At 38.0% G+C, this 23,457-nt stretch overlaps 2 protein-coding genes across 5 annotated transcripts in view; one reads left to right on the top strand and one right to left on the bottom strand.

Annotated features, from left to right (window-relative positions):
- The window catches only part of LOC117986622 (B9 domain-containing protein 2-like), an 11,706-nt gene extending 10,571 nt beyond the window's left edge, over positions 1-1,135 (top strand). The window contains exon 6 of the mRNA XM_034973498.2: positions 76-1,135. Within this exon, the coding sequence (XP_034829389.1) occupies positions 76-1,101 (1,026 nt within the window). The 3' untranslated portion in view covers positions 1,102-1,135. The remainder of the gene's footprint in view (positions 1-75) is intronic.
- On the bottom strand, positions 1,123-23,457 carry Cul3 (cullin 3). Of its 4 annotated transcripts, none has more exons than XM_069501388.1 (15): positions 23,397-23,457; positions 22,837-22,995; positions 21,031-21,228; positions 19,896-20,081; positions 18,909-19,112; positions 18,197-18,376; positions 17,742-17,936; positions 17,022-17,198; positions 16,332-16,502; positions 14,552-14,659; positions 13,747-13,871; positions 12,724-12,949; positions 11,482-11,651; positions 8,776-8,914; positions 1,123-7,928 (listed from the first exon to the last, which is right to left on the bottom strand). In XM_069501388.1, the coding sequence occupies exons 2-15, from the start codon at positions 22,894-22,896 to the stop codon at positions 7,776-7,778; spliced, it is 2,292 nt and encodes a 763-aa protein (XP_069357489.1). In that variant the 5' UTR covers positions 22,897-22,995; positions 23,397-23,457; the 3' UTR covers positions 1,123-7,775. The 4 variants fall into 4 exon arrangements, with proteins under 4 accessions (XP_069357489.1, XP_034829377.1, XP_034829363.1 ...); XM_034973486.2 differs by having other exon boundaries at positions 23,271-23,413; XM_034973472.1 differs by lacking the exons at positions 22,837-22,995; positions 23,397-23,457 and adding an exon at positions 21,572-21,804 and having other exon boundaries at positions 1,123-1,224; positions 7,772-7,928.

The raw sequence follows: 23,457 nt of genomic DNA, 5'->3' as shown, positions 1-23,457 counted from the left end.
CATCCAGACAAAGAACTTCGCGTACTTGTCTTGTAGCACATATTTTTCATTGACGAATTATATATTTCTTTAAAGGATTGCACTGCACTACATTGCACTAACTGGACCCTTCTTGCTTGTGACGAACACAAATGTACAGAATATATCCATGAATTGCATGAACCGTCATGTACCGACAGCTATTGCAATAATATTGGTGTCAAAATTGAATATGAATTCTATTGCAATGTGTCTTTGATAACAAGTGCAATCGTTAAATTCCACATCCGAACAATATCTATGGCCCTTGAGTTTGTTACTCAAGAAATAACAGTCAACTTCTTTATGGGAAATAACTCGATCGACAAAATCGTAAAATTCAGTGGGAACCCTGGTTATATCCGAGGTCTACCGATCATAGTATCACTTTCCGAAAGCAACCATACGGAAAACTTTTACAATTACAGTCTTGGAAGAAGTAACCTTGTATTGCCTTACAACAAAGATGGAGGATGTGCTGTCACAAATTTAACACATAATATTGCAAAGTTTGGATATAATAAAAGAATAAGCTGCCGAGCATATTTTGTGGCTAATTTTACTAAACACAACGGAACAGAAGGATGCCTGAACATTCAGGCCCAAATTGACGAATTATATGGGCTCAGTCCAAATATATTTATTTCTCCATATGGAAACCCACAAGATATTAGTGATGAAAAATGGATAAGTTTGCAAAAATTTGATAAAAGCAATATTTATGGTGAATATCATTCCAAGGATTCTAAACTACTATGCTATAACTTAATAACAAGGGTTGCCTTTATAATGACATTTGCAGACACGGACGATGCTAAGAAAGAAAATAATAAAATTATTAGTGCGAAAGTAGACTGCGCTACAAAAAATATAACATTCAGTATTGAAGATTTATCAACTGTTATAACTATTGACACAATCTATATCGACGCGAGAAAACCGAATTTGCAAGACTATATTGGACCACCGCACTTGAATTTTCACTTGCCTAAGGATTTATTTTATCCCTTAGCCTCTAGTAAAGGTACGGGTAGCTTTATGAATTACCAAATGATAGTCTTATGTATAAGTAGTTTCATCTAGTTATAAAATAAAATACCTATGTAATAACTAATAATTTTTTATTTTGAAATAATTTAAATACTTTTGTTACTTCTATCACTTTAACTTGGCATTCACCCTTCAAAGACTTGTAACTGTGTTGGCCTGAAAACAAAAGCCATACTTGTAACCATAACATTAAAAAAATTGAAGGTAATAAACATTAAAGTACACTAAAGATAGCATACTATATTGGATAAAGACAACTGAATATGAAGTGCATGATTTAACAGTAGTACATATTTTTAATTTATTTTAAATTAATATTTCATGCATACATTGGCCAAAAAACTTGACTGAAGTTAATTGAATAAAACGATCCAAAAATAGGAAATGTATATCGTTATGTCGCGATATAACATTATTCCAAAACTTTGGCAATATATACATAAAGAAAACTATTTTGTATTTAGTATACATTGACTTATTTAATTTTAGTGAGGGTGACAAGTGTATGTAATGAAACATAGTTTTTATAAAAGAGAATTTAATTTAACATAACTACACTAGAAAATTATGAGGAACACTTATATTACACATCGAAATGATCAGACTAAAGCCACATGTTTTTCTGTATATATACATTATTTTTACAGCGATTAGAAATCAATCTGTACTCATGTGGTTAGATTTGTCTTAAACTTATATAAGAAAATATTCGTTTACATTTGTGTGAGCATTACTATAAATGATGAAGACAATAAATGTTGCGATAGTATGAAATACTGTAAGCAACTCAATCAGGCGAGTAAATACATTACAATTTACAATAATTAATTATATTAGACACGATTTTTGATATCATAAAATAATACATAAATGTATAAATGTACCTACCGGGCGCGGTGGTACCCACCTATGCGACGGCAGGTTGAATGGAACTACGGGTTAGAACGAGAATAGCAACCCCATACCTTGTTCATTGAATCGAGCTAACATAGGGCTCTCTCTCTCACAATTGTATAGAAGTAAAAAGGACGCACTATGATTGTGTTAGGTCATTGGGTGTGACCATTCCCTAAAAAATGTAAAGGTGCGTTTATATTACTCACTACAAAACATCTTAAAGATCGCTAGCTTTTGCCCGTGAGGTATCGAGATAAAATTAATAATGAGATATTTTGTTTGTATAATAAGTGTAAGTAATAATAAATGGAACATCGGAAGTTATGAAACAGTCCAGTGAGCAAGCCGGTCAACAATACAACCACAATCTGAGCAACACGACAAGTTACGAAGTAAACAAAATACAGTCCAATGACCAAGCCAAGTCAACAGAAAATCACAAACTAAGAACAAAAGTAAGGAAATATGAAATTATTTATTTGCATAATGTGTGTTACAAAAGATGATAAATATTATACAAGTTCAAAACATTAGCCGTAGCGGCGTACAAATATTGTGGTAGGTTGGTATACAATTTAAGTTTTTTTTTTGTAAATTTTCATGTAGTTCATAAAATAACACGCATTAAATTACAATTAGTATAGTCAAATTATACAAAATACACATCAAATATAAAAAATAATAATATCGAAACCGAATAAGAAATGTAAAGCCAGTCATAAACCAATAAATAAATTAAATGCCAAGGTGTAAAGATGTCAAAAATCAAATTAAAAATGTTGGAAATATTCTTCTAAAGAGTAAATTTTTTTCCCTCACAGCGATATTTCTTCAACTTTTGAGTAAATTGTTTTATTGGGAGTGATTGTTTGTCCGAAGGTTATATTAAAGACTAGCCGATGCCCGCGACTTCGTCCGCGTGGATTTAGGTTATTAAAAATCCCGTGGAAACTCTTTGGTTTTCCGGCATAAAAGTAGCCTATCTCACTTTCCAGTCTCCGGTCTATAACTATGTATATCCATGCAAAAAAATTACGTCGAATCGATGCACCCCTCGCGCCTATCAAGTCTCTACCCGCCTTCTGCACTCCTGTCCCCCTGGCAAGTAACATCCTACCGATTTCAAAGCAAATAGGAATGTTAGTTGGATTTGGAAGCAAGCGGCATCGCGTCCGTTTAGTCGTTCCTTTTTATAACCAACTTAGTAGGCCAGTTTTTAAATCACCACGATTTAGGAATGCAATTTCTTACAACATCATGGTTGAGGAGTTGGGTCCTCGAGTTCAACGATAGTCTTTACTTGGCAGGTACCACCAATATCAATTTATAACCGACAGTTTCTAAATCCCATCAGTTAGGTGATCAGGTCCTCTGCAGCATCAGGATTGAGGAGTTGGCATCCAATTTTTTATGGAAGTTTCTTTATCAACTAAAAACTAAACTACGCAAATCGGTGCAGTAATCTCAGAAATTTCGGCGTACATGAACACAACTCCTCCTTTTTTGAAAGTCGGTTAAAAAAGTAGCCTATGTTACTTCCTGGTTAACTCTCTACTTGTCTGTGAAAGTCGCGTCAAAATAGGTTCAGCCGTTCCGAAGATTAGCCCGATCAAACAGACAGACAGACAGCCAAAAATTTTTAAAACGTGTAATTCAGTTATGGTACAATTCAAATAACTATATGAGCTTAACATGAGGTAGTTATTTCGAAATTACAGACAGACATTTCAATTTTATTCATTATTATAGATTTTAGATTTATATAGATAGTCTGTGGCGCTCTTGTAAGGATTAGTTTATACTTTATTTGCATATCTTAAGATCAAGTTTGAGTTGTTTCGTAGTAGCACCAAAAGAAACGACATCGGCACCGCACGAGAGACAGTTAAGGGATGATTTATGCTAACACGTAGCGGGTGCGAGTCGTGCCACGTATAAGACACGCGGAATCAAAACATCACGAACATTTTATATGAAGCAGGTGTTCGCAAGACACGTCGCATCACGGACGTCACAAAGTGCAGCATATCTGCTTCCAGTGGCGTGCAGGTCATAGAGGCATAAAAGCACTGCTTACCCTACCATTAGACATGTTCAAACTTATATGAAAGACTTTACAAAAAAAATACTTACATAATTCATGTTAAATAATATTGTTAGTATAACATTATTTAAAAAATAATACATAAAATAATTATTATTAAATAATAATATTAATATTACACACACCTCTTCTTCAAAAACTCGCGCACGCCCGCTCAAAACGATCACGAGCGGTCGCGATTGTGATTGCGCGGTCGACATCGGACGAAAAAGCTGAGGACCGAAATGCTTACGGCTTACAAGAAAACGTTTATATGTGTGACACAATTCACCTCGAAATCTGTTAATGTATGCGTCAAATGACCCGTCGTTAACGGGCCCAAATAAGCAGTACTTCTGTCCAATCACAAGAGAGAAATTTGTATCAGACATATTGTTTTGAAAACCGCGCGTGATTTAAATTCGTAAGTTCATGTAAACAAATGAGTATCTTATCTATTGCTATAAAAACTATATTTATTATGATTCTCTACTTTTTCAATGTTGTTAATTTATTGATATTATTTTATTTACCATAAATTTAAGTACGTTTTAAATTCTAAGAAATTATAAAGTTTGTTTTTTGATTTTGTATTTTCGCGCCGTCTCCGGCGAAGTGCGCACTGCGCGGCGCGCGCTTTCTGTTGTCAGTTTGGCACTCGAGCTGTTTTCAAGAAAGTTTGTTTGTTTTGATCGACAACAAGAATAGTTTTCTTTGTAAAAAGTGAATATTACTTGCAGGTTATGTGTGTGAGATCTTATTAGTGTACCTAGTGATAACAGAATGATTAAATTGGTATTGTTCGCTAATCAATTTAACAAGCGTTGGAAATGTTGAGGTTATTATATCTCCGGTTCAGAACTTTTTCGAATCTAGGTAAGTAAGTGATAAATATAATCAATTTAGGGTTTGTTTATATACTATACACGATCGTTACCACAATAATCAAAATATTCTGACGTAGATTTACCGAGTCGATTTAATTAGAATTCCATAAATTAGTATAGCCTACCTAAACAACTAACTACTCCTTATAATGAACAATCTGATTTTCTTTTTTAAAATGAACTATTGTGTTTACTTAAGGACTTGTACCTATATTTACCTATTAATTCAACTACCTAATTTTTAGGGTTCCGTACCTTAAAAGAAAAAACGTAACCCTTATAGGATCACTTTGTTGTCTGTTTGTCTGTCAAGAAACCTACAGGGTACTTCCCGTTGACCTAGAATCATGAAATTTGGTAGGTAGGTGGGTCTTATAGCTGGTATTAGGGGAAAAATCTGAATAACGTGAATTTGTGGTTACATCACACAAAAAAAATTAAATTGTGGTCATAAACTAAATAATTAGTATTTTCAATTATCAAAGTAAGATAACTATATCAAGTGGGGTATCATAAAAGGGCTTCACCTGTGCATTCTCAAACAGATTTTTATTAATTTTTATGCATCATAGTTTTTGAATTATCGTGCAAAATGTCGAAAAATTGTGACTGCAGTACGGAACCCTTATTGCGCGAGCCTGACTCGCACTTGGCCGCTTTTTAGGGTTTATTAATGTCACTCTGCTGTCTTTCTATCCGTCTGGCATGGGTCCCTAGCTCCTAGACGAAATGAGTTACAATCCTGAAATTTTGGTATTTGGTGTAGAATGTTTTTTTTTTTTTAATGCCTACCCTAGCTTCAAACCTTGTGACCGCCACTGTCTGCTTCATATAAAATGTTCGTGATTTTTTAAAATCCGCGCCTCGTACGTAGCACGGCTCACGCCCGCCACGTGTTAGCATTAATCATCCCTAAGACTGACATTTTGGTCGCAACGTAACCGTGCCCTATGCCTGCGACCAATTCTTACTTCCATGTTAGCTCGTCTTCTTGAACAGGGTATAGTCTAAGAACGCACAAATGTAAACGGTACCCAACTTCGCGAGCAACGCAGGTCTTTGCGGCCAGGATTAGCGTTTTTTGTTGATTGGAAAAGACAGATTTAGTAAGACTACTGTTTAGACTGTAAATGGAGAATCAAAAAGAAACCCTAGGCAAGGCTGAGATCTATAGAGCGTACTTTGATTTTGCTCAGACTTACAGATAAAATAGTACATTATTGCAAAGGCCGGGAAGTAGGCAATTGCAGGTCGAGTATGAGTTTGAAGGCCGAGCCGCAGGCGAGGACTTCACTAAATACGAAACAGGCAATTGCCATTTCCCGCCGAGGCATATATAGTGCTTTTCTCAAAAGAACGCAGGGAAATAAAACACACTTTTTATATTATACATTAAATTTAATTTAACATGAACTGTACATTTCAGCATGGAATAAATTGCCCATAATGTAGATGGCTTTTTAATTTTAGCAATCTCATTAAAATACGCCAAAAATACTGTTTCGGAGAAAATTTCCACTTTTTTCTCGTTTTTCCAACTCATAAAATTTTCATTATATAGGTACTTTCATGTACCTATTTTTCTTTTGACTTCGTTGGAAGCAGGTTTTCCATTGCAAATTTGGCTTCTGATCTTAAATCTGGTGGAGTACAATCTCCATTTCACTCTTTGAACCGTTGGAACTCATTTTAATTATCATTAAATTTATATTTATTAAGTAGGTATATCATGTCTCAAATCAAATCAAGTAACAAATCAAGACGAATTTTCAGCTTTGCCGCAATTTTTTTTTATCATCTGTGCCGACAGGCAAGCGCATTTATGGCTATACAGCCACGTAAACGCAATTTGTACTAAGCAAAGAGACTATGGTATGCCAAGAATGACAAAAGAGATCCGATCAAAGAGTAATTAATAACCCCAGCACGCCGTTTCATACAACATTGCAGGAGCGTTGTAATGTTCCAAATTCAAAAAACGCTGCTGCAATGGATTTGATTTTCTTTGTCCGAAAATTCGATACTTCGCGTGTTCTTTTTTCGAAAATAATGACAATATTTCCATGCATGTTTGAGAAAAATATTTTTATTGTTTTGAAAACTGTTTACTGTAAATGTAATCTGTAAAAAAGAACTTATCACGCGCCATTTTAACTGTATGGGTCAACTGTCAGGTCAAAAGTACGGTTCACCTTTAAAATAAGGACTAAAATCGTACTTCTGACATGAAATTTGACACAAAAAGTCTAACACGATTTTTGTTTGAAATAGCTCTTCTATAGGTAGTAATTCACTTCAATGCTTGCCATCTATATATATTTTTCTAAAGCACTGTCGATCAGCGCCGCGAATAAGATCGCTTGGCATACTTTCACTAGACACATTTTGGCTCGATTCAGTGTGCCTCAGGTGGACGTCAACCTTTACACTGCAAGTGGAGAACCGAAACCGTAAACGGCTTACCGCGGTTCACTTACGGTACCGCGGGCCGGGGTGTATGTACCGACCTATGCGACGTAAGTGTAGACCTTGCCGTTGTTCACGCACGTACTAGGTATAGTCCGTACAAAATGAGAGAACACGCGCCATTTTAACTTTTTGTGTCAACTGTTATGTCAAAAGTACGATTCACCTTTATAATAAGAACTAAAATCGTACAATTGTCATGACAGTTGACACAAAAAGTTAAAATGGCGCATGAGAACCTAAATTTATTCCTTATATTCGCGCTTCTTGATGATAAGCAAGGGCAGGTTTAATAAGACTACGGTCACTGCAAGTGGAAAACCGGAGTCGTATGGCGTTAATGTACGGGGGGCCGGAGGGGTGTACGTACCCACCTATGCGACGTAGGTGTAGACCTTGCGGTCGTCGGGCGTGCGCGCCAGGTACTCCCGCTCGATTAAACCCTCGATGCGCTTCTTGATGATGACAGGCGACGGCAAGAAGCGCGCCCGCAGCTGCTCCGTCACCTCCGCCACCAGCAGGGTGTGCTGAAACGTGTTTCATACAAGTCAAATAAAGGTTTTTAAGTTGTTTAATTCATCTCCTTCGGAAAAGGCAAAGGTCGTAGATCATACAGCCTGGCAAGTCGTAGGTGACTTTTCTTGTGATGTTTTTTTTTATTCACTACTAGCTGATGCCTGCAATTTCATCCACGATTTAGGTTTTTAAAATCTCGTGGGAACTCTTTGATTTTCCGAGACAAAAAGTAGCCGCTCCAGGTCCAACTATACCCATGTAAAAAATCTCTGGGACAAAAGCTGCCTATGTCCCTCCTCCAGGTCTTTAGTTGTATGCATAAAATAGAAACTCGCCCGATGTCTTGCGGTGCGGTGGTAAAAAGAAGAACAGGGGACAAGATCGAGAAGCTCCTGAGCGCACTCTCCGAAATATACCATATAAATTACCGATAAGGTAGACTCAGGCATTAGAATCTATTTTCCGAACTGCTGGTAGACTCTTGTGATAATCATAATTAGTGTGTGCCACTTATGATTACTACTACTGGTCTTTTATTCTTCAATGTGTCTCTCCGCTATTGGAGATTGGCCGTCATATCGTCCTATTTGTTGGAAGAGTTGTGCTACCTCGCGTCCTTTATCTCTATATATAAAAATGAATCTCTAAATGTGTTGCTGATCGCAAATCTCTAGAATAGCTGAACCGATTTCGTTAATTCTTTTTTTATAATATTCCTTGAAGTACGAGGATGGTTCTTACGGAGAGAAAAATTTAAAGTATTTAAAAAAATTAAAGAATCCACTGTCGTACGAAGTTCGCCGGGGCAGGTAGTTAAATAAATAAATTCATTTCGTTTCATTGGAAGTTATAACTTACCGCCATCTTCTTCCGGGCCTTCATGATTCGCACAATGGCCGCCTCGATCTCGTGCTTGCGATCCTCGTCTACCTTGTTGCGCGTCTCGCGTCGCTCCGGCTCCGATTCCCCCTTGGCCGCTACTGTCTGGATCTTAACTCTGAAGAACCACCATAACTTTAGTTGAAGGGTTTATTCAGAGACGGTCAAGCGGCTTGACGGCAAGGACGTAGATTTTTGCTTGAGTCAAGCATTTTGACCGTTAACAAACTTTGCTTGATGCTTGAGGGCTGTTGGCACTCATCCGATCAGAGTCCGTGAAAATACGTTACCGAAGTAGTCATAAACTAGTAGCTTATGACATAATTTTCGTAAGTCCGTTTAGTCGCACGGTAGCGCGCTCCAGGTCACCCATACCGCGCACTTTGGCTGCGCTCAACGCGCTGCTGAAGGAGTCCCCTCGCTGTGACATATTTGCGGACAAATGGGCTGACCTCATGGGTCAGAACTCAGATCTTGCACTTTTGTGAAAATTTATAATTTTGCTTTTTAAAATTTATAATTTTAACAATTTTTTGTAAGTATATTTATAGTTAGGGAGGCGAGGTAGCTAAATGGCGTAATTCAACGGCGCCGTCGCGTCGAGACCTATCAAAATCGAAAGATAAAATAATTTTCGATAAAAGAAAAGCTCGTATGGTAAAAACCATTTTAGCGGTGGGTTTGGCGTGTACGGTTTTTCAAAAATGTTTAAAAAAAACAGTTACTTGGGCATTCTCGAGCGCGTCAGATATTCATACTACGTATGCCCCAAGTGCCTCTGATAACAACGGTATACTAATCTGCCGGTTTGCGTGGTGGGGGTAGGCATATAAAGTAGTCAAAAATGCAAAAAAAAAAAAAAAAACTCGAGCGCGTCAGATTTTCGGAAGGGGTGTTGAGTAGGCCCCAAGGAAGCTCCCTTTAAAAAAACTGACGATTTCGGCGCGACGATAAGTTACGATGAATTTTTGAAAATGCAAAAAAAAAAAAAGTTTATTCGAGGGGAGGTTTATATCCTGTTATTATCCTGAAAGCATATTTTCTTTTATTTTCTTTCTCTCTTCTGAGGGGAGGTTCATATCCTGTTATTATCCTGAAAGCATATTTTCTTAATCTGACAAAAATGTTGGTGGGTTCTCTTAATCTGACCGAAAAAGGTTTTTTGGTTTCTTTTTTTTCCTTTCTTTCTCCTTGATAATTGAAATTAAGGAAAAATACTGGTAGGACGGCATATTTCCGCGAAGCGCTCAGTCTGTATTACATGTTTATGGCAAATTCCTCTTTTTTTTGCTTCAATTCTTCACTTCGTTTTGCTTACGGTACGTCCAAAAAACAATTTGAGGATCAACAGGCTATTGAATAATATTATACATACATGAAACTACATGTTAATGATACTTTTGTATACAGATACGCGTAACTTTTTCCGAGTCCACGAAAATTGTCGAGAAGCTTTAGAAAAAAAAAAATTTGAGATATAATAAAAGTCACATAATTTAATTATCGTTATTTCATATCAATTTTTTTATCACCCTCAGTTTTCGAGATATACTCAAAAAACCGGGAGTTTGAGTTTTTATGATGCTTCAAGTCAAAAAGTTTTAACTTTGGACAAAAATGTAAAGAGACCTTTTTTGTGTAAAATAAAATTACCTTTTTTGTTTATTTAAACTTTTTTTTGGTAAAATGTATCGTTCGCGACTTATATGCCGCAACGCGTTTTTCGGAAGACGAAATGGCTCCTCCACACTTCCGGTCATGCGGAAACCGGCAGATTTTCTATTTTTAGTAAATTTTAGATTATATTCTTCAAAATAAAAAAATAAAAAATCGCGCTCGAGAATTCCGGATTAACGTTTTTTTTTACAAGTTCGCGACCCTATAACTCGGCGGCGTCAAGGACTTATCGTCAGATTAGTTAAATTTAGTCTTAAAACACTAAAATCAACCCCCAATATCTTAATCTGACGCGCTCGAGTATTTCAGACTATCGATTTTTTTTTACTAATCTGATCGTCTATCCTAGGCGCGCGTCACTACATATAGAGCTAAATACTTTACAAGGTTGTTCTATTAGGTCTAAGGTATCTCTCATATCTTAAACTGCCACGCTCGAGTATTGCCGAAAATTCCCCTATTCGCCTCCCTAACTATTATGTTAGTTAGTACTCGTAGTTTAATTAGTGTAATTGGGCTTTATGGCCGTTCTAATTAAAATATAATAAATAAATAAATAATATAACGTAGATATTTTTAATAAGTTGGGGTATAACCCGCACAGCCCCCGCGCTAATCTGTTGCGGGATAGGGCGGGTGACGTGCGGGGGTGCGAGGCATCCCCCCGCTTCACACCCCGATTGCCATCTCTACCTGTCGCTTACTACACGTGTTTGACGGTGAAGATTTTATATTTTTGCTTGACGCGACGTTCGGACAGTGTTGGATAAATGAGAAAAGTGCCGTTTACTGGCTCAAGCTGCTTGATCAAGCAAAACAAAACTACGAGTCTGACGTCAAGTCGCAGAAAGCCCAAAACGATCAGCCCACATCGAGTCACAAACTACGGTTGAATACCGTTTTAACATTTGAAATAGGTCGAGATTGTATCGTACGCAAGATATAATAATTCGTTTTATTTTTTGTACAATTCTATTTAAATTCTTTAAGGGTGAAGGTCATCCATACCTATGTAACTTAGAAGTAAAGGCGTCGTTGACATAAAACTGGTGCGAGGGCTCGATCTCCTTGGTCTTGGGGTGCTTGATGAGTACTCGCTGCGTGGGCTTGCCCATGGCCAGCGACTGCAGTGCACGCACCAGGTCCTTCTCGGGGATGTCGGTCTCGTTCAGGATTTCCTACGCGAGTGCCTTTAGTGATTACATAGTATAAAAGTTGTGATACTGACAGAAGCAAGCCGTACGGTCCCGCATGTTTTTTTGAAATGAAATGAATTTTTTTAAATATTTATATGTTTTGCACTGCATCGCGTGGACTGGATAAATAAGGACCGGATACTACATACTTGGAAAAAAACCGGCCAAGTCACCGGCAGAGTCAGACTCGCGCAGCGAGGGTTCCGTACCCAAGTATTTTTTTCGACATTATGCACGATAAACCAAAAACTATAATGCATAAAAATAAATAAATAAAAATCTGTTTTAGAATATACAAGCTCTTTCATATGATACCACACTTGGTATAGTTTTATCTTACTTTGAAAATTGAAAATACTAATTTTTTGTTCATTAACACATTTTTTTTGTGTGATGTAACTATAAATCCATAGTAGTTTTGGATTATCCTTTATTTGTGCTAGAAGACCTACCTACCTGCCAAATTTCATGATTCTGGGTAACGGGAAGTTTTCTTGACAGACACGATGGACAGACGGGGTTCCTTTTTCCTTTTGAGATACGGAACCCTAAAAAATACTTACGCTGTTGTGTAAATATTTTATAATGAATATCTCTGAAGACTTACTGTCAGAAATATACCTTGGGGACGAAGCCCGATGCGTAGCTCGATAGCAAGATCTACAATGCCGTCGATGTCGCAAAGAATCGAATTACATGGCGTTCACAGGAGGATCTCAGTAATGGGGACCCACACTCCAATTATTTATCCCGACATAGAGGTAGTATCTTATCTGTGGAACCGGCTATACTGAGCTGTCAAACGCCATAATTTTGATTGCATGAGCTTCCAGATATCATACATCTTTAAATAAGTCACGAAACATTCGAATACTGTATCGATATCAACATTTCTTAGCAAAGCTAGCAAACAAATAAACAATCAATGTTGAATTTAATTTGAGATTGGCCAGACCTCTTGTGGCATCCTGATTTCAGTTTTGCTTGTGGATCCCCATAGGTTATACGACGCAGAGAGATCTCTGACGCCACTTTAAACGCTAAGAGTGCTCACCTCGTAGGTGAACCGCTCCCGCTTGTTGAAGAGCAGCAACACGCACATCTGGAAGGTGGACACCTGGATGATGTGGCGGCGCGGCGCGGGCGCGGGCGCGGCGGCGGGCGGCGAGCGCGGCGGCGACGCGGGCGCGGCGTGCGCGCGGAACGTGGCGTGCAGGTCCGCGCTGCCCAGCTGCGGCTGCAGCGACAGCTGCCGTCCCGAGTGCTTCGCTAAGTAGAACCTGAAACATGCATGTTATGGAACTCCGTAACCCTAACCAAAACCATAGGATATTCGGCAGTTTATCGAAACGTAAAGAAGCGGGGATGTGTTCAGCAGACCAATCAGTTTATAACGTCATCTGTCAAAAATCTGATTGTTAACTAAAAACATCTTCGCTTCGTTTCAGTTGACAGGCACCCTAAATAGAGACAATAATTTATGATACATTTTCGTCAGTGCTCGTATTTTGTTATGATAGATTTTGTTATTCTTAACTGAGAAACTGATAAGATGAGTATTCATATCTGAAACTAGCTGCCTTAGCGAACTTCGTTCCGCCTAACAGTCGATTCAAATTTTTTTAATTTTCTCTCCGTAAGAACCATCCTCGTACTTCAAGGAATATTATAAAAAAAGAATTAGCGAAATCGGTTCAGCTGTTCTCGAGATTTGCGATGAGCAACACATTTAGTGATTCATTTTTATATTATAGAAGATTATTTCAATACTTTGGCAACTATTGCCATACCCGAAATTTTAGATACACCCAACACCCAAACCCTAAAAATCCTAATCTAAAACGATACACCTGGATATGTTGTCGTCAACTGGTACGGGATTACGTAGGTCGTAGGTCGTACGACATCTCGTCGTGCTTACGTACATTCCGTCGCGGGCATTATTAAGTCATTATATAAAATTTACCAAGTGGCTATCAGTTCATATACATGACTTCAAAAAAGTTTTCATCGAAGTAGGGATTTATACTATGTTATAATTGAACCAATGTGGCGATTAGATCAAATCCATACTTACGATCTAAAGACTTCGAAGGCAGTTCTTGGTGTAGTGGGGATGTTGCACTTGGGCGTGGCGCTCTGCGTGGGCCAGAAGCCGGTGGTGAGCACGCGCACCGACAGGTCTACACCGTGCAGGTTGCTCTGCCGAACATTCACCGTATAATGTCACTTTCAATAATAAATTGTATGAGAAACCAGAGTTCAAGTCGTTTTCATAAACGTTTTCTGTAATAGATTTTTGGAAGCACTACAAAAGACTTAAATACTTAAATGAATGTATCTTCCAGATAAAGAAGGCTTACTCAAAGACCTGTAAGTGAATATCATTTTTTATTACATACTTTTACAAGTTCAAATATACTTCAGTGTTTCCTGTCAATTGTAATCCGGGTATCTTTAAAACAAGAGTGAATAGGCACCTTTTAGGCAAACGCGTCCCATCTTAGGCCAAATCATCACTTCCCATCAGGTGTGATCGTGGTCAAGCGTGCGCCTATAACGAATAAAAAAAAAATACTTCTACAAGTTCCTTGGAATCGTCATAGAATTTACTATTGGTTCAGAATGCCTTTTCTACCGAGAACAACCAGCATAAAATATTTAATTTACAATGTTATGCTTTGTTTAAGGGATTTGAGTCCCCACGCATTACTGGAGCGAGCTGCGACTCCAATCCACGCTCTTTTATCATTTAGATAATCTCAGATTAAGATTGTTTGTTTTAATTCAGCCAAAAGGTGATAAAAGTGCGATGTATTTAGGTGTGTAAAGACGACATAAATGGACACATACAAATGATAGAAGTAATAAAACAAATTCACCCCTGAAGACAGCACATGTTCTTTGAACTCCTCCATGATGGTGTTGGAGACTGTCATGTCTTTGAACATGCCCTCCAGCTTGGATGTGAATTGGCATCCGCATTCAGTCTGAAAGTAAGTTTTTAATACCACAAATTACCACTTAGTTGGCGCTAAATCGGTTGTACAAAGTCGTAAAATGACAGCTTACGAGTTATTTATTTAGTTTAGTTTATTCGAAGCGTGCTCCGTACAAACAAAGTTTGATACTTAACGTCGCATGATATAATTTAGTGCATTCAGGGATAATGTAGCCATCTATGAGTGAAAGAATTTTCAGAAAAGGAATAATTAGTTCTGGAAATTACTCTACATACAAACTCAATTTTGCCTGTTTATAATAGTAGTGTAGATCAAGCTTAATGAAATTTTGTAGACAAACTTACAAATTAACTCTTAAAACAAAGATAGATCGCTCAAAAAGAAGTGGTCAGCAATGTGAAATTACTGCGGTGCTCAAAGTAATTAATCATTTAGCTAACAAGTAGTAGAAGTACGTATACTTATTAAGTTTTTTGAGCGACCAATAACTGTATACAAATATCCTGCTTAAAGTCTTACTAAAATCTGCAAAATTCTTTACGTGCTACTACTAGTACACCGAACCCGAAAAAGACTTTAAGCAAAATATCAGAATGATAAACTGCAAATACTTTTAAAAAGTTTAAGGACACTCACAAGAAAATGTCCACAGATATTGTTAAAGAATTTTGCAGAAATGTAGGAAGGGGACTGGAAGAGCACACGGATGACTATTCGTGTTCTCTATTCGAGTTCTCTATTTGCGAGACATCACCGATTATACAGTGAAAGTCCCGCGGTTCCACATCTTTCAACAAGCCTTCTCTCTGGGGAACGTTGTAAACCAAATAATATATCAGTTGCGTGTTGCGTCATCATAATAAGTAGCTAGAATCTGTAGCAGTTCTTTTCTAACAAACATTAGCATCTCATTGGAAGTCAACACTTGTATATCAGAGAACAAACAATATTGTGAGTCTGTGGCAATTCTGTTAACCCTAAGGACTGAACTCCGAACAAATACCTGTAGAAGGTGCCCTATTGTTACTACTGTTAAAGAGAGATGGATTTATGCATTTAAGCCTTTATTAGAACGTGACGAATGAGAAAGGACAAACCTTATCACCGTGGCCAGTATTTTTGTTTGGCAAAATGTATTTTGTACGTGAGATTGTGACAAACAATGTTAAATCAGGTTATGTTGACTCTAGTATTTTAAAGAAATAATTAATTTGTTTTGAAAATTGAATGCAATTTTTCTTTTTGCAGTTATTGTGAGTTGCAGTTGATCCTAGGCTGCAACAGCCGAAGCGAACGTAAACTAGAAGAAATAACTATTCACAAGTACCTCTCAAAGCGAGAGGGCCTATAGTAACCACGCAAGTTGCTTATCTAGAGTTATGAAAGCCTACCTAACCATGAAAGAATAAAGACGGATTGTCGCTGCATAACACTACGAAGCACCGAAATAAGCCAGCCTCGCGTGTAGGTACAAGGGGTCATGCACACATTCACACTAATAATAAGCCTATCGGCCGCCATTCCTTTTGTTTATTCCACTCACACATATTTGCACCGCCACCACATAGTATACTGCACCGCCACCATAGCAGTACTTCAATCCTTTCATTGCATCAAGTAATTCCCTCTTTTTATTCGTCCAGGTTCGTACCAAGTAGATCAGTAATCACCTACTGCGCAGGTCCAATGTCGTACATACCTTCAGTTTGGAGATCATATTTTTCTCGCTGTCGTCGGAGACAGATTTGTTGAGCAACAGACGTTTGGCGAGGTGCTGCTTGTAGTAGCGCTCGAACACGTCCTTCTCTTGGAGGAAACGGAACAGAACCATGGTCTTGTCCAGGACCGCTTCGATTTCTTGTTCACTCATCTGTACATATTTATTTTTTCAAGCTAACTATCGGGAACACTTTATATGGTATGGTTTCTAATAAGGCCAATTTATGTTAATACAGAGCTTGCGGCATGTATACTTCGAGTTTTTTCGGAGCGCGGAAGCAGATTTTAATTCTTCTCGACAGAGTAACAACGACTGGAATGTGTAAAAAAAATCTACCAAAAAGAGAATTGTGGTGGAAAAGGGTTCAATAAGCCAAGCTATGTATGAAGGCATCGTATTGACATATTGTTGATGGGGTTTACACAAATCATTCCCTATGCATAATCATATATTTCTAGTGGAAAAGCAGCCTTATGGTACTGGTAGTAGACAATAGACATGACATGACTTACTAAATATTTCATTGGAATCACAGAAAAAGTAAAGTTTTGTTTGGAAACTCAATGACAGAGTTAAACAGTTGTAAGTTAAAAGCATTGTAAAGTAAAAAAATAATGTAAAGGAATTAATGTAGTTTAAAAAAACTAAGATTATAAGTTAGCTACTTACCCCTTTCTCACCCTTCTTGAGTTTTCCATCGATGAATAATGAGAGGAATTCTGGAGACTTGTTGTTAAGATTGAGGAAGTACTCGAAATCTGAAGCTATCATGTGCTTGAATATTTTGTCATTGTTGAACGAGTTGTGGAGGAAATGGTCGAATCTATCTTTCAGATCAAGGAGGTTCTGCAACAAAATAAAATCTTGTGTAGAACTTATACTGATACAATATTAAAATAAATATAAATTATAACAAAAGCAGACAAGATAATTGAATATAGCGCGATTTCGCCATCATTGTATCATGTGTTGTACACGACGCGAGTGATTAAACTAACCAGTGTACCAGTAAAGTAGTCAGCATACCAAACAGTAACCAACACACTTCTGAAGTAGTCGGTATGGCTTAAGGTATACTTCTTAAGTAGCCGGTGCGCCTTTAAAGAAGCCAACATACCACTAGAATAGCAGGAGTACCTCCAAAGTAGTCGGCCTACCTCTAAAGTAGCAGGGGTACCTCCCAAAATAGCCGGCGTACCCCTGATGTAATCGGCGTACTTTTAAAGTAGCCGGCGTACACGTGTCAGCCACGGGGCACAGCCGCTCGCTCACGTGCGACAGTAGCTTGTACACGCACGCCAGCTCCACCGTGCGCTAGCACATCAGCATGTGCACCACGCCCGAGTTCTCCATCTGCAGGATAACATGCGGCCGGTCCGGCGGTCGTACCTGCACGTAGGCTATGGCGTTGGTGTTGTGGTGCGTGTCGGTGACGAGCGCGCGACCCTGCTCGCGCAGGTTGGCTGATACCGCGTCGGCCACGGTGCGCAGCCCCTCGGTCACGCGCGACAGCAGCTTGTACACGCATGCCAGCTCCACCGTGCGCGTGTGCATCAGCATGTGCACCACGCCCGAGTTCTCCATCTGCGTGAAAATAATTACTCATAAACACGCACGCAATCAACCAGCCCCAAACACAAGCACACACGCGAGCCCGTAGACACAGACGCACGCACTCCCGTAGTGAAAAAATGACTTCTCACGGGCCATTTTATCTTTGTGTCAAATTTCATGTCAAAAGTACTATTTTAGTCCTTATTTTAAAGGTGAACCGTTATTTTAACATGACAGTTGACCCATAGAGTTAAAACGGCGCGTGAAAAGTCATTTCGTACGGACGATACCTCAACAATGGTTTTCATGTGGCGTTCGATGAGCTCGTGTTCGAGCACGGCCACGATGCGCGGCTCGGTACTCTCGTCGAGGTAGTGGCGCGCGCGCTCCGCCTCCTCGCTGATGCGCGCCTCCACGCGCGCGATATACACCGCCGCGCTGTTCTCCGCCAAGAACTTCTGAGATTCCATCTGGACACACACAGAACATTTACAGTGCTCACCCCTAAGTCGTGCGTGAGACAAATCATTATTTTCCAAAACTAGTCAATATTTTTAAACTAAAACATTTGAAATTATGAATAAGTAAAGTATACCTTGAAGTTTCTGAACTTCTACACTTTTAAATCAACTGCAGTCATAGGAATAAAATTGAAATATTGTTGAGCCTCTTCCATCTGCATTTCGCATAACAAATTGTGGTAAGTTACAAGCATAACAAAAGCTTCAGAAAATGCTTGACAAACTGTCACAAGTGCACTTGATACATATAGTATGCGACAGGTGGAGATGGCAGTCGGGGAGGGAACGCCCCACACACCCGCACAGCCCCTACGCTAACCCGGTGCGGGCGAGTGCGTGTGACGTGCGGGTGTGTGGGCGTCCCCCGCCTCATACCCTGATTGCTATTTCAACCTGTCGCGGACTATAGTTTACGCCTGCAAGCAACTGTCTGACATTCTGTCGGATACTTCTAACAGGTGGAAAAGCGGATTTTAGTTACCCTATAGAACTCGGCCGACTGTAGCAGGAAGGGCTTCTCGAAGTCCTCCTCATAGACGGCGCGCGAGTTGATGCCCAGCACCATGAGCATCTGGCACGCGTTGCGGATGGCGAGCCGGTCCACCACCTCGCCGCGCCGCTCGCGGGCCACCAGCTCCAGCAGCGTCTGCCGCAGGTGGTCGCGGATGCAGCCGTAGCGAACCACCTGAATATAAATCCCCACTAATATTATAAATGCAAAAGTGTGTTTGTTTCTTGGTTTGTCCTTCAATCACGCCGCAGCAGAGCTACCGATCGACGTTATTTTTGCATCGTTATAGTTGAGAACCTGGAGAGTGATATAGGCTACTTTTTATGCCGGAAAACAAACAATTCCTGCGGGATAGCATGCTATCCATAATAATCCGAATTTCAGCCATAGGCGGATTTCAATCCATCTATGTATATCATATCTTAAACATGGCATACTACTTTTTATCCTGAAAAATTTTCCATGAGTTTCTAAGCCAGATTAGCCTAAATTTCTTATTCTGGATTGTTTGAGCAAGATGGAATGCACCCTGTAGTCTAAGACCTTGTTAAATTAATTTAAGAGAATGTAATGCCATGGCAGGTGAAAAACTGACTGTTTCATTTACTTGTAGAATATTTTCAACTAGGTGATGCCCGCGACTTCGTCCGCGTGGATTAGGGTTTTTTAAATTCGGTAGGAAACCTTTAATTTTCCGGGATAAATCTGTACTAAATTTAATGGAAATTGGTTAAACTGTTGGGTTTGGCGAAGTGCATTGTGCTCGGTGTGGCACTACTGAAAGCCATAAAGCAAAATAAGAAGAACTGTTGGGCACTGGGCAGTGAAAAGCTAGCAGACAGACAGACAGACAGACACACTTTCGCATTTATGGATTAAAAAATGTACCGGTACATACTTGCTTTGATATAAATATTTAATTTTGAAAGATTTTTTGTATTTCACACTCTTACTTACCTGATCTCTAAATATTATGAGTCCTAAGTTGTAAACATTGTCCACATCATTCTGTTGCACATACACTCTGTCCATATACATGAGTATGTCACGTATCATCACCATGCTGGTTTGGTGGTCTGTCCATGCATTATTCAGTGTTTGCAGGAACCCATTGTGTAAGGAGTGCAGTACATCTTCACGTACCTTATAAGAAATAATATTCAGTTTTAGTGAAAAAAGTTTATCACTATAATTCTTTAACAAATCCTTGCAATTTTTTGTCCAATTTTTTTTTAATTATGTAGGTAATGTTACCATTACCATTAACAGGTAAAAAAAAAGAAAAACCAGCTTATTCCCCAAATTTCTTCCTCATGGAGTTAAGTTTTTAAAGATCCTGTTCAAAATCTTTACTTAGTTGATGCCTTACTGTACTCAAGGAATATTTCCACTAAGCAAATCTCTAGGTTTAGGCTACGCCTTGTCTGTCAGTCAGTCCATCACAAAATAACTGATTTACATAAGATAAACTGAAATACTGATTGAATGTAGTTGCATTATAATTTTTCACACTATCTGCAGCAGTAGGTTGTGTTGTGTGGGGATGAATTTTTTTTTTCTCATCTTCAATAGGTCTTTTAAAAATACTGTGGGTGTGCCGAGCTTGCCAAGCGGCTGCTTTTCCTGCATGGTTAGCAGTGGGAGGGCGGGCGGTGCATTTCGCATGCTGCATGTTGGATCATACATATTCAACCTGTTTCAGCGGATTACAGCAAATTAAGTTTTTGGTTCATTGCATATCATGGACTTTCGCAAAGTAACGCCTGCTTCTATACAATACTGTGGATGTGGGAACATCATTTTTCGATTTCTAGATCTGTTTGTAAAATATGATGTTTTAAAGTGTTAATTTTTATTAGAGTCAAGTGTCCCCTTTATCAGCCAAACGGTAGTACATATATATAAGAACGTGAAAAAATTCACAGCAGTAACTGCCAGTAGTATTTATAATCAATTTTAAAGGAAAACTATCATGGCTAAGTAGGGTTCACAGGTTAAGGAGTTATATCTGTTTTTCGAGGATTGTGACTACGGAACCCCTACAAAACCTCCAATGAGAACTTTATAAGTAGAGAAAATGTGATTATATTACCTTAGTTTCCAGATGATGTGTGACAACTTCTTTCAAACCTGTGTACAACCTTTCCCCATATTTGTGGAGAACCATAGTGTATGCATTTCTATATAGTTCTTCAAAGGAGAGTCCAGAATTATTCTTCTTTTGTATTTCTTGTATTGCATTTTTTAGTAAACTCCATATACTCTCCACATACTTTGAATCCATAGTCATCTAAAACATTTAAGATTCTGACCTAGATCTATGTCACCAAGTAAATTATTTAATTCTAGGCACTATTCACACAAAATTTACTGCTTTAAATGTGTAAAAAATAGAACTATCCAAATTATGAACATTTTAACACAAATAATGTGTTTAAATATTTGTATGAGCTTTTTCAAATGGAATAACAGTAATAACTTTGTTAAAGTCATCTACAACAGCTCCAATAGAATTCATGGCATCCAAAGAGAGAGTACATCAACATATTCAGTGAATTTACTTAAGCGAGATAGCTGTTAATACTTATACAATTCTTTATACAACTTGTCTATTTATTAAAGTTATTACACACCCATGTGTCAGGATACATTTGGTAATATGGTTCTGAATAATTCCATACTTGAAATTTTCTAGTCATATTGAAAATATTAAAATATAAAAGGTCATATAAACATTGTAACAAAACTTATAAAAACAAATTGAATGAGTAACAAATTAAATTCTTTTATAATAATAAGTTTCAACCCTTGTCATATAAATTGTAATCATGACATACTGAATACAAAAATTTTGATCCAAACATAAGCTGAAATTGTATTTCTAATTTTGAAATTATCATCAGCTGTCACAATTTGATATTGCAATATGAAGTGAAGTTGTCAATAGTTTAATAAAAAGGTAGCAGTTGATTATATTGGGCATGTGAGAATCTAAAAGGGGTGATACATTTTCAAAATGGAAATAGTGGGAGGGGTAGTTCCTGGCAGGGGTTTGGAATTTTATAATTTCTTAATTTCTGGTCTGGTCTGGTGGGGGGCTTCGGCCGTGGCTAGTTACCACCCTACCGGCAAAGCTGTACCGCCAAGCGATTTAGCGTTCCGGTACGATGCTGTGTAGGAACCAAAGGGGCATGGGTTTATTAAAAACTGCCATACCCCTTCCAGGTTAGCCCGCTATCATCTTAGACTGCATCAACACTTACCACCAGGTGAGATTGCAGTCAAGGGCTAACTTGTATCTGAATAAAAAAAAAAAAACACTATTTTTTAAGAAACTGCTTGTAATGAAACTATTTATCCTACATAGTTGAGTTAATCTCTCTTCTCACAACTGAAATTATAACTGTATGATATGATGTTGTCTGTAATTTATTGACATTTTCAAGGCAAGAGTGAATAGGCATCTTCTAGGCTAGCACGATCCATCACTAGACCTAGCAACCCACCCCTTCTTGGCACAATTTGCACTTGGGTGCAATTTACTAATGAAGAAAATGAGAAGTGTATTGAGATTTTCATACAAATTTCCAACTTTTCTGGTGGATTTTCAAAAATTTTGTTTGATACCTTGTCGTAACAATTACAAACACAACAAAAAAAGAATAAGCCTAATTGGTTGATGCATTCTCAAGTGATGATCTTTCATACGAAATGCTTTCATATGATTTTGATTTATGTTTTAAGTTTAAGTATTTAGTATCTTTTGTTTCATAATAATATAATTTTTTCTTCTTGCCGGCTGATGAGCATTGCTAATAGTGGTAATTACCATGTAAAATATAAATCCGGTTGCTGAATGTTACTTATAAAATATAATTTTATTGTTGCAGAAACTTACAGGAAAAGCTCTGATCCTCATTTTGCCTGGTTTGTCTTTAGGCAATGTACTTTTCATCATTGCAGTTAAGAACTCGATTGCTAGCGCTCTAAATATTCCACTATTTTAATTGTTTTATTCAGTCACAAAAATACTTCATTGTTACACTTACATTCCCATCTGTAATAAAAAAAATTGTAAAACAGATCACCCAACGTCACTTGATTTAATTTGCGGCTTAGGTTAATCAAGTCGAACTACAAGCAGATTGTTCTAATTTTGATGATTTCTTTTAGAATCCTATTCTTTTAAGTAAGCTTTGGTGTCGCAATCCCGCTGTAGACAACATAAAAAAATGGAAATGGAAACCAAGACTGTCGCAGAATACATCAGCGCCACTTCACGCTATGACGTATTTTATACACCTTGACCGAGGTAAAACTTTAGTTACGTACGTGAAAAAAGATTTGCTGAACAATCTAATATAAGTACGATTTACAATAAATGTTAAAGAAAGTTTTCTAATGAAAATAATTCAATTCTTGATTGTTTTTCATTGGCACTTCATCTGATGTACCTACTTCATTTTTTCTCACGGGTCACCACAGCACCACAGCACAGCACCAAAGAGTACAAAGCATA

Source organism: Maniola hyperantus, chromosome 1 (assembly GCF_902806685.2).
Source record: "Maniola hyperantus chromosome 1, iAphHyp1.2, whole genome shotgun sequence".
NCBI lineage: Eukaryota > Metazoa > Arthropoda > Insecta > Lepidoptera > Nymphalidae > Maniola > Maniola hyperantus.
This window is presented reverse-complemented; position numbering and strand designations above follow the sequence as displayed.